Source organism: Odontesthes bonariensis, chromosome 22, assembly GCF_027942865.1.
Source record: "Odontesthes bonariensis isolate fOdoBon6 chromosome 22, fOdoBon6.hap1, whole genome shotgun sequence".
NCBI classification, from domain to species: domain Eukaryota; kingdom Metazoa; phylum Chordata; class Actinopteri; order Atheriniformes; family Atherinopsidae; genus Odontesthes; species Odontesthes bonariensis.
In genome coordinates this window covers 28,542,734-28,554,885 of record NC_134527.1, presented here as the reverse complement: position 1 = coordinate 28,554,885, position 12,152 = coordinate 28,542,734, and the positions used below count along the sequence as shown (strand labels likewise).

Below are 12,152 nucleotides of genomic sequence, written 5' to 3'. Positions count from 1 at the left end.
TCGCCGTTTTTTTCGCCGTCTTTCACCAACAAGCGCCGCTTTTTACGTCCGCAATGTAAAGACCCGCGTCATGGACACGCGTTGTCTAGGTAACGACGCACGTCTTGAACGCGCGTGTTGACCTGACAATACGCGCGTTCATTTGACGTGGTTGCGGCCAATCGCTGATCAAGGCAGCCAGACCAAGATAGTTCAGCACAGATCTGCTTCGTGGAAAACTCTGCACAGATCTCTGTGTGGCATTGTTGCCAAAGTTCACTGCATTGTCGTTTCACAAAGCTTCAATTTTAGGAATACAACTCCTACACATGCACTTCGCTGTTATTTTGATGCAAATCTCTTGCATCAGTGCAGGTTCAAATCCCGCAGTGACAATTTCAAGTTTTCCCCTCATACTCTCTCTCGTCTCTAACCAAGCCCGTTTCTTAAGTTTTTTTTTCTTTAGGCTATCCCTTGACCGAAGGCAAGCGACCATGTTTCAACATGCCTCTTAAAATAGCACCTTCGAATCCCGTGTGAACTCTTGCTTACATTAGTTATCTGTAATCAATCAGGAGCAGTGGCTCTATAAACTTCAATGAACTCTCGCTAAAATGTAAGTTACTGTTATGTTATCTGTAATCAATCTGGAGCTTGTATGGAGTTGCTCCATACATTTCAATTATGCACCCCCCCCATCAAATTAAGCTGTATCTAGTTTTTATGTGGTATTTGACAAAAATGATTTCTTTTTCATATCCATCTGTTCCTGTTAACGGGCCTAACTATTCTATAAGGAGTAGCCACACTGAACTTACCATTATCCAGGAGATGTTCCAGCTTGACTATTATGTTTTATTCAGCTTCAAATTAATTCAATGCCCATCAGAAAACATGTAAAATTACCAATGACTAAACTAACAATATAGCCTGTGTTTCTGTGTACATGTAGTTCATAATGCTGAAGGAACTGAACCAGAAAAAAAATATTTATTTATATTTACAATATTAACAGTCTTTCTCACTTTGGTATTCCATGCTGGGTGCGGGATCTCGTGTCCTTCCTGGGCGCATTGTGATGCACAAGTAGGTCCTTCTTGTCCCTCCACATTGGTTTCTTTCCAGTTAAGTTTTGTGTGTGTGAGTGTTTGCATGATAATGTTCCACCATACCTTTTACCGTTCAACATGTTGCCCTCTTGAAGTTCCAAGTGCACAAACCGACCAAATAAATGCTTCTTGTCATGGGCCAGTTGGACCTATAAATATAACAAACAGTGACACTGATTGTACAGACAGTTGGGTTACTTGTGGGAGTTTTTGTTTTTGATTTTTAATATTGCTGTTTAATTTGTGTTCAAAGTCACAGACTCCGTGCCCTCTTACGCAGGACAGACAGGCTACGGAGATCCCTTTTCCAATGGGCCATTCATTCAACTGTTTAACACACCGAAGGGCACCAAGTCAGACATCATCATTGGGGGCTGGATTGCCTAAACCCCCATGTCCTCCTTTCAATCAAGGATGGTTGTGTGAGGAAAAGGAACGCCCCCGCGTGTAGTTGGTGAACGCAGCCAGATGACGTGAGTCAGGTTAGCGACTCTCCGCCCTGCTTCAGGATATTCAGTCTGGCAGTTTTTTGTCTTCTTAAAATTAATCAGAAATAAACCCTCTGATGGATGCGTTTCCCTCCGCTTCAGTTAAATGTCTGAAAACACAACCAACAAAGCAAACTCGGGTTAAAAATAAACTTTTTATTGTTCTTCAGTTCATTTTTATGACAGCAGATCGATGCCACAGACAGAGTTTCATCTTCAATAGTAAAACATGGCAGAACTTTATTGAATGGCGCTTTTAAAAAAAAAAAAAAAAAAAAAAAAAAAAAAAAAAAAAAAAAAAAAAATCACCTTTCACTCCAAAGGCTCATTCAGACCCATTCCATCCTCGTGGCTGCTCACATGCACACACAGACGCGGTAAAAACAGAAACTCAGCGCCAACACTAAGTCACTGAACGACAACAAATGAAATGTAGCTTATTTTCGTGGTTTCATGTGCAGATGGACTCGCTGGATGCTGAAGTTTAACCTCTGCTCACCGTGGGAACGTGACGGCAGCGTCCCGGGTCACCTTTAAAACAATAAATTAACAGGAACTGTTCTCCCAGCTGCCAGTGACGGGTGGAAGAAGGACGGTGGATGTGCAAACCCGTGCAAAGACGTGAAACTAACAGAAGAACCGCAGCTGTGCTCAGAAATCCTGTGAAACTGACCACCGACTCCCCGCAGCCCAGAACTCCTCACGGTTCTGATTGCTGCATAACTTTATTTTTAATCTTGTAGACCAAAATAATCAGTGATAAAATAAAACTGACAGTGAAGAGTCAAACTTTCTGATCATTAAAACACAGACAGCAGCACGTTACACAGAGCTCGCTCATCAGAACAGAACCTGAGCTGTGATCCACTGGGATCACAAGTTCTTAAAGTCAAACCCGTAACATTAAAGCACTTTGACATGAACAGCTTATGAACCCGGGTACAGAAGTAAAAGCAGGGAACTTGGATGTTTGGGCCCTTTGGGGACTCCTACAGATAACTATTGATGAGGACCTTGTGACCCGTTCCGAGCAGTTTATTAAAGTCCAGTCCGGTTCAGGCAGCGCCTCGCTGGGACATAAATGAGGAGCTCAGTATGGAACGCAATGCTCACCGACGGCCCGTTAGGGGCGGAGCCACCTGAGAGATTCACAGCTGTTCGCTTTTGTTCCGTCCTGCTGAGCGTTGGATGCGTCCCACATCAGGTTCTGGAATAACAAAGATTAAAACCTTGTCTGGAATGACGAGTTTGATGGCTGGGCCCCAGAGTGGCTGTCCGTACCGGCTCAGCTCCGGAGCCCCACCTCCCTGAAACCCTTGATGCTAAAAACGAGCGAGCCGCTGTCTCCAGGTGTCCGTCTTCCCCGACAACTTGATTTAAAAACTATGATCAGCTGTTCAGTAGTACGGGCCGACGTTCTCGTACCCGGCGTAGCTCGGCCAATCGGGGAAGAGCCCGTGTGAGCATGTGGGGCTGCCGTATCGGTCGAAGTGGATCCCAAAGTGCGAGGACTCCGAGCTGAGGCCTCTCTTCACGTGGGACCAGACGATGCAGTAGTTCTTGCCCTGGTTGCTGTCCCAGTGCTCGCTCCCGTCCACCTCGTAGCAGACGGCGAACTCCACGTGCTCGTGCGGCCGCAGGTTGGCGGGCAGAGGCACCTCGAAGGAGAAGGTGTCGCTGTAGGAGCTGGGGTACGTGTCCTTCATGTACTCGCAACCGACATCTGTGTGGCTCTTCCACGTGTCGAAGGTCACCCGCAGCTTCACCGCCTTCTCAAACGACACGTTTTTCACCTTAACGGTCCCGGCGAACGCCTTCTCCTTCAGCATGCAGTGCTCCAGGCTCACCAGGTTCTTCTCCAGGCTCTGACGGAACAGCAGGTAGTCTGAGGACGGCTGGGTGAAGTCCAGCAGCAGCTTTTTCTCCTCCGCCGACAGCGTGAGGGCGGAGCTCAGCATCTTCTGGATGTTCAGAGGGATGTCGATGGGGTCGGTGAACTCCGAGAACACCTTCACCCTGGTCAGAGACAGGCCTTTGTGGTCGGCGAACGTCACCCGCTTCTTGGTTTTTCTGTTGTCGGTGCTGTTCCTGGTGTCCTTGGGCTCAGCCTGGTCCGAGCAGTTGGACTGCTGGAACCTCAGGCAGGAGCTCCGGGCCGACTTCTGGGCTGTGGAGGCCGGCCTGTAGAAGAAGTCCTCGTTGGACAGGTAGAGCGGCATGGTCACGTCGATGGGCATATCGGGCTCGGCAGAAAACACACAAAGAGAACTGAAACACATAGCGGAGAACACAGTTAGGCTGCTTTAAAGCTCAGAAAACACACAAAAAGAACTGAAACACAGAGCGGAGAACACAGTTATGGCGCATTTCCACTAGCTCGGCACGGCTCGGTTGTGTTTCCATTACAACGAAGTATCACTTCGTGCCTCCTCGACGTGGGCGGGGTCGTCGTAACACGGCTGCGCGAAACCTCCATGACGTCATTTACACGGCGCCGAGCAACGTACAAATCCGTTCTTGTTGCACTACATCGTCTTTGTGGAGCTTCCTCAGCAAAGCTGCAGCGTCCTGCTCGAAGAGGCACCTTTTCCTCTTTCCTGCGAAGCCATCTCGTAGCAGTACAAACTGAAGCAATGAAATGTTGAGTCTTGTCTTGAGTTGTATTTATTTACATTCTAGTCGGTCGTCGCGCGGTTATGACGTTTCCAGTGACGACACTCATCGGCCAATCAGTGGAAGGCAGTCGGTTGATGTCACGTTTTAGTAACGCTTCGGCTCGCTTGGAACCAGGGCTGAGGTGATACCAAAAGTGTACCCGGTTGCAGGTACTGCGTGCTAGTGGAAACACGCAATAGCGCGCCGAGCCGAAGCGAGCTGGTGGAAACGCGCCAATAGGCTGCTTTAAAGCTAAGAAACAAAGAGAACTGAAACACAGAGCAGAGAACACAGTTAGGCTGCTTTAAAGCTCAGAAAACACACAAAAAGAACTGAAACACAGAGCGGAGAACACAGTTATGGCGCATTTCCACTAGCTCGGCACGGCTCGGTTGTGTTTCCATTACAACGAAGTATCACTTCGTGCCTCCTCGACGTGGGCGGGGTCGTCGTAACACGGCTGCGCGAAACCTCCATGACGTCATTTACACGGCGCCGAGCAACGTACAAATCCGTTCTTGTTGCACTACATCGTCTTTGTGGAGCTTCCTCAGCAAAGCTGCAGCGTCCTGCTCGAAGAGGCACCTTTTCCTCTTTCCTGCGAAGCCATCTCGTAGCAGTACAAACTGAAGCAATGAAATGTTGAGTCTTGTCTTGAGTTGTATTTATTTACATTCTAGTCGGTCGTCGCGCGGTTATGACGTTTCCAGTGACGACACTCATCGGCCAATCAGTGGAAGGCAGTCGGTTGATGTCACGTTTTAGTAACGCTTCGGCTCGCTTGGAACCAGGGCTGAGGTGATACCAAAAGTGTACCCGGTTGCAGGTACTGCGTGCTAGTGGAAACACGCAATAGCGCGCCGAGCCGAAGCGAGCTGGTGGAAACGCGCCAATAGGCTGCTTTAAAGCTAAGAAACACAAAGAGAACTGAAACACAGAGCAGAGAACACAGTTAGGCTGCTTTAAAGCTCAGAAAACACAAAGAACTGAAACACAGAGCGGAGAACACAGTTAGGCTGCTTTAAAGCTCAGAAAACACACAAAGAGAACTGAAACACAGAGCAGAGAACACAGTTAGGCTGCTTTAAAGCTCAGAAAACACAAAGAACTGAAACACAGAGCAGAGAACACAGTTAGGCTGCTTTAAAGCTCAGAAAACACAAAGAACTGAAACACAGAGCAGAGAACACAGTTAGGCTGCTTTAAAGCTCAGAAAACACACAAAGAGAACTGAAACACAGAGCGGAGAACACAGTTAGGCTGCTTTAAAGCTCAGAAAACACAAAGAACTGAAACACAGAGCGGAGAACACAGTTAAGCTGGGCATACACTGTGCGATTTTTTTCAATCGCGGTATTCAGCTGCTCATACTGTACGAGTGAATCGCAAGGGTTAAAACGTCGCAGCTCACGATTCCTGTTCTCACACTGTACGATCCGATGGTCTGATGCGATCTGGTTGCTCACACTACACGACACGTCGGACTCGGTCGTTGCCATGCTGTTCTGTTGTCTTCTCCTTCTTCTGTTGACAATTTTCTCTTCCGTATCTATGTTCTTGCATGCGTAGTGTGTAGAGCTGGGTCAAATAGTCGACGTCATAAATTCGTCGACATGAATAATTCGCGTCGATGCGTCGCAAATTATTATTTTTTTTGGTTGAAGTCCCCGTTCCAAAACGACCTACTAAATGAACTCTCATGAGTCGGGACCAGATCGGGACTGATGCGGCGCGCACAGCCGTCTGCGTCAGTGACGTGTTACGTTAGCCGTTTAGCGCCACATTCAACAACAAAACAAAACCCGGTAAAAGTAAGGAGAGAAGAAAAAACACCGCAAAGAAGCTAATATGGAGAGCGGGGAGGCCACCGTGTTCATGGTCTGCATGACGGTGATATTAATCATGGACGATCACATCAGGCGTCTAATATCGAGGCTGGAAGAGCACACAGAGAGAGTCAGGAGACGAAGGATGGAGCGCAGGCTATACTTTTTCATTTCATGAAGGAAGAAAGGAGAGCAGAGCGCTGCAGACAAAGGAGAAAACGTGTAAGTTTAACTTATTAAACACCCGCCGGTTGTGTCTGTGTCCTATGGGGAAACATTTCAGCCGTGATAGCATGACATGGGGCGTAGCTACCGACCACCAAACACCTCTGTCAGATGTTAATTTATCAACCAGTAGCAGTAGTTGCAGTTGGCTAAACCAAAGATCCTCTCTGAATAAACGCTACGTTAGACTGTTGAGTTGTTGTCTAGTTATATTCCCGGCGTAAAATTTACGTCTTTTAATTACGACTAGAACAGGTCCCGTGTTTGCCTAGTTTAAAGCTGTTAGCGCTACCAGTCCCGACATGTTTCTCCTGTGTTATCTATTTGCTAAAACCGGACGGTGGATTTTATACTCTGCCATTATGTAGTTCTAGTCTACCTGTTGACTGTCAAAATTCCACGATCTAGTAGCAACCAGTTTGAAGTAGTAAACACACATTACAAGTTGACAATTTAAATGACAAATCATTTTTTAAGTTGAGCCTCAATCGTTAGATTAATCGTAAAATTAGTCGACTAATCGAAAAAATAATCTATATTAATCGTTTAAAAAATAATCGTTTGGGACAGCTCTAGCAGTGTAACAGGATGAGGTAAATCGGCTGGTGCAACTGCTTCAACTGTGCGAGAGCCTCACGAGGGGCGACCAGGATTTCAAACAAGTTTGATTTTCATCCGATCGATCGGGAGGTGGTCGGGAGGGCTTAATCGTTTGTCGTTACCCCATGTATACTACACGACGCGAGACGCACGATTGGGCCAAAAATCGCACAGTGTATGCCCAGCTTTAGGCTGCTTTAAAGCTCAGTGTGAAAACACACCATCTGACAGTGTTCCTCAGATGTTACAGTGAATGAACCACGTTAGCGGACTGGATCCCAGTCTGGAGACGGGTCAACGATATTAAAAACTTCAGAACATGAGGAACTCGGAGCTCTTGTTCTTCTTCTGGTGCTGCTTCAACTTCACTCAAACTGTTTAAGACCCGAGTGCAGCTGTAAAAACACCCTGCCACTGCCGGTGGTCCACGTTTTAACCCTTACAGGACCCTCCCGGGTCAGTCAACATGTTGGTCTGTCTCCACCATCATCGAGTCAAACAGCAGCAACAGCAGGATGCCTCAGACCTCAAAACACGGGTCAGAACCAGAACCAGCTCAGCCTGCAGACGAACCCAAAACCCGAGTGGAATCAACATGTGGAGGTACAGGAACCAAGCAGCTGCGTTTGGACTGAACCGTGGTCACAGAGGAGGGCGGAGCTAACCACATGAGCAGCCGACGCCATGGGACTGAGAACTCCCAGAAACCTCCATCCACACGCACCTGAAGCCCAACAGAACTCAGTTTCATCTCCAGAAACAGACGTCACGTGTTCTTCATCTGAGGTTGGATTCAACTCACTTCAAGGACCAGGCAACTTTTACTAGGACCAGAACCCTTTCAGCACAACGTCCCTGTTCAAAGGAAATAAAGTGTAACTAATGCGACCACACAGCTGAGTCAGGACCAGAACCACCACAAACACCTGAACCAACACAGAGGCCCCTGCTCGGGTCAGAACTCAGCGGGTCAAGGACACCGGCATGAAGACGAGGTGACCACCATTCCCTTTTTGGTGGATAAACACCCCATGTGACCTCAGAGACCCTCCCCCCACATGACAGGCGGCCAGGTGGAGAACCAACACGTGACCCTGTTCATGACCCTGACTGAGGCTGGATAACGGACAGTTGGGGCGGGCTCAGGAACATTTAATGTTAACATCAAAATGATGAAAACTGATGAGAAGGCTATCCTTCTGATCTGGATCCACTCACACACCTTTTTTTAAGCTGATCGGAACCATCTGATCAGAACGTGAATACAGCAGCATCGTGTTACAGCTCAGACAGACTGCAGTTATTTTACAACATTCCAAATGTGATTTCTATCTGATAAGAAGCTACACAGACCCCCCCCCCCTCAGAGGGACTGAACTGCTGTACCTCCTGATCAATCTGACCACATGCTGGTCACATCACAGGATCAGAAAAACAACTCCCTGTGTTACTTTCTCAGTTAACGCAGACAGGCTGTTTATCAGAGTGGGAAATCCAGGGAGTGGGATTCATGTTGGGGGCGGGGGGCACTGAGGTTAAACTCTTAATCTTTTAGCTGCAGGACTGACGGAGCTAAAGCTGAGGAAGAATTAACACGGTCAGCCCTCTGAGTGAAGGTACAGAACAGGCTCCCTGGCCCCTTTAACAACACAGGGTCCAAACCGAGGGCCCGCTGCGTGGAAGCTTATCAAACTGGATATGAAGAGGACCAGAACCACTTTTTTTTCTTTTCCCCCACATGGGTTCTGCTTCATTTCAGACCCCTGAGAATAATCCGAGTCACACACACCGCGGCGCCCTACTGACACAGTTCCGGAGCCAGCGCGCCGCCATGTCTGCCTCTCACCTTTGCGGGTTTTCTTTTATCTTTCCTCATTTCCGCTCCCTTAAAAACAGCTTTTTAACGCTTAATTTGCGGCTGCGACTCAAACCCGCTGAAATCAAACTCGGATTTCACTGCCACGGTGCGCGTGCGTGTAAAACCGCGGAGACCTAATTTAGTCCGAGTTTAAACTGCTCGGAGCACCTCTGAATGCTTCAGTAAAACCGCCACAGAGGTCTAACCGGGGCTGGAAGAACAGCTTTTCACACCTGAACAAAAGGTGGCACACTGTCGGGTCAAAGCGAACCGAACCGCTGGTTCTGATACTAGTTCCAATCATTCTTCATCTAGAACTATGGAGTAAAGTAGCTTTCAAAATGTTCGTGTGCATATTTAGAAATGCATGCATATGTTTTGATGTTCGTGTGCATAAACTAGAAATGTGTGCATAAACTAGAAATGCATGCAAGTTGTTTTTTTTTTAGTAATTCAACAAAATAACAGTTTACAAATGTGAGCATAACGCCAAAAAGAAGATAGCCAGGGGGAGCATAGGAATAATAATAAAAAGAAGAAGATGACCTTCATGATGCACTTACAAAACAAGAAAGCTAATGAACACAAAGACATGTGTGCCAAGGAATCTCTTGTAACAAAAAAAATAAAAATAAAATAAAAAATAAAAAAAATTAGGAATTATGACAACAGTTCGTCCAAAATCCCAAGTTGGGAACAGGCCCATATAGTTGTTTTTGCTTTTTTATTAAAAACAACTATATGGGCCTGTTCCCAACTTGGGATTTTGGACGAACTGTTGTCATAATTCCTAATTTTTTTTATTTTATTTTTATTTTTTTTGTTACAAGAGATTCCTTGGCACACATGTCTTTGTGTTCATTAGCTTTCTTGTTGTAAGTGCATCATGAAGGTCATCTTCTTCTTTTTATTATTATTCCTATGCTCCCCCTGGCTATCTTTTTGGCGTTATGCTCACATTTGTAAACTGTTATTTTGTTGAATTACTAATAAAGTTTTAAAAAAAAAAATAAAAATAAAAACTTGCATGCGTAACTCGTAATTCGTAACTCGTAATTCTTGATGTCAAAACCTTTGGACTCATTTATGCATGCATTTCTAGTTTATGCACACGAACATCAAAACATAAGCATGCATTTCTAGTTTATGCACACGAACATTTTTGACAGCTATTTTACTCCACATAGAACTTTCAGCAAAATTGTGGCGTCTGTTTCAGACTCTGAGGACTTCAGAACAAAGTGGAGCCCCCGCCCCCCAATCAGCTCTGAGAGGACACAATAGTTCGCAGTGTTTGCGCACAAAGCGCAGCCCCCTGCGGCCGGTACCTGGAGCAGGTCCTGAGGAACATTTGCCGGGTCGCCCGGTCCGGTTCGGTGTGATGACGTCCTCACCGCAGGTCGTTACCGCCGACACACCTGAAGCAGCCTGCTGCTCGCGTGCCCCTCTGTCCTGTCTAAGAAACTGGGTCGGCGCATTTTTCTGCCTCCTTGTCACATATCCACGCCGGCTTCACGTGAACACGTCCCCGCAGCCAATCAGAGCGCGTGTTGTCGGAGTGATCGGCGGTGTGGAGGATGGTCCTCAGAGGGGAGTCTTTGTTCTGATCGAAGCCCCAATCAGCTCCAACTGTGTTGGACTGCCCGGTTATCAGATGGTGAAAGTAACGGAGTACTTTTACTCAGTTACCGCACTTTCAGACAATGAAGCCTTCCTCTGCACCTCAGAGGGAAACACGAGGAACTACTTTCTGCAGCTCTGCATGAATGGCAGCTTTAGTTATGATGAAGATTTCACAGTTTTCTCTTCTTTCACCCAACACACAGGGAGTCACACATGTCCCAAAGGCAGCAAAAGCTCAGGAATAAAACAATAAAGGTTCAGTTTCAAAGGACCAGAAACGCACCTGAGCTTCAAACCTTTCTGACTTAAGTAAAAAAAAAACATTTCAGTGAAAATGAGAAACTGCCAACAGTCAGTCTCTCAGCTGATGACTTCTCACAGTTCATGTTAATAAACTCACGATGAGGTGTAAGTTTCTGCAGTTTGTCTGCTTCATTTTCTTCTTCAAGGCATCACATTGGAGTCTGTTCAGTTATCTGATGTCTGTATATCTTCTCATGTTACTTCCCCATCTTGTAAATTGAAATCTGTCTTGATGTTGTAAAGGTTCATAAGTATAAAAAAAATGGGGGAAAAGTAATCAAATACATTAAAACAGTTTTAATAGTAGTTTTAAACTACAGGCTTCTGATGAAAGTAAGCTCATGTAGCCAACACTGCTATGGTGCAATCCAACTTCATAAAATCCCTGTGAAGTCAGTCTCAATGGTTCTGCTTCTAAATCAAAGAAAACAGCTTTCATTTTTATTACATTTGTGACAGAGCTCCTGCAGACTCAGTGAGACAATGAGCTGCTTCCAAGCACATGTTGCAGCATCCGAAACATTCCTTTTCCTAGTTGAGCCTGAGCTAAGGGAACAGAATCTGTCCTGGGAGCAATGACACTAACTTTCCTGAATGTTTTAAAGGGTTCCAGATAAGAAAGAAGTAGACCAAGAATAGCTTTGTAAATAGGAGCCATGTCAGTGACCAGCTGCAACCAGAAAAGCAGGACAATCCAGCCATCAATAACCCAACACAAACATGAAGGGGACTCCAACAAGTCTGTTTGTGGACTGAAAAGCAGCACCACTTGATTCCTGAGTAAAAACCTAAAGCCAGTCATTAATTCATTCTTTGAGGAGCAAAGATGTTCAGAGGATCTCCAGTTTGTCCAAAAATGTGTTTAAAAACAATGTTCCTCAAAGAAAGATTGGAAGGGATTTGCATATTTCTCCCTCTACAGTGCAGAATATCGTTAAAGCATTGAAGGAATCTGGAGGAATTTCAGTGTGTAAAGGATAAGGGAGCAAGCCTAAGCTGGACATCCATGATCTCTGATCCCTCAGACGGCGCTGCATCAAGAACCGTCATTCATCAATAGCTGATAGAACCACATGGACAAGGGATTACTGTGGGAAACCTTTGTCAAGCACTACAATGCAGAGTTCCATTCACAAACCTTACTGTGCAGAAAAGAAGCCTTATGTTAACCTCGTCCAGAGGCGGCGTCCATTTCTCTGGGCTCGGAGGCATCTGGGATGGACCATCACACGGTGGAAACGTGTATTGTGGTCAGACCGATCAGTATTCCAGATCTTTGTTGGAGAACTTTGAAACAACCACCACCCCGTACTGTTGCACACCTTCAGACGTGTTTGCAGGAAAAATGGGACAAAATAATAACTGAAACTTTTCATCACTTGGTACCCTCAATGTCAGAACCTCTTTAAGTGTTGGGAGAAGGAAACATTACAAAGTGGGGAAAGATTTACTGTCCCAACTTTTTTGGATTGTGTTGCAGGTCTGA

General features: G+C 46.1%; 1 protein-coding gene across 1 annotated transcript; it reads right to left on the bottom strand.

The window, feature by feature from the left end:
* Positions 1-1,860: 1,860 nt before the first annotated feature.
* On the bottom strand, positions 1,861-10,220 carry ppp1r3b (protein phosphatase 1, regulatory subunit 3B). The gene is made up of 2 exons (XM_075455533.1): positions 10,069-10,220; positions 1,861-3,844 (listed from the first exon to the last, which is right to left on the bottom strand). Exons 1-2 carry the CDS (start codon positions 10,089-10,091, stop codon positions 2,974-2,976), a joined length of 894 nt encoding a protein of 297 aa, XP_075311648.1. The 5' UTR covers positions 10,092-10,220; the 3' UTR covers positions 1,861-2,973.
* Between the last annotated feature and the right edge of the window lie 1,932 nt (positions 10,221-12,152).

Coding starts and splice junctions, on each gene's coding strand:
- ppp1r3b (XM_075455533.1), bottom strand. CDS start 10,091: ATGTTCCTCAGGACCTGCTCCAG. Junction 3,845..10,068: donor TTCCTCAGGACCTGCTCCAG/GTACCGGCCGCA, acceptor TATGTGTTTCAG/TTCTCTTTGTGTGTTTTCTG.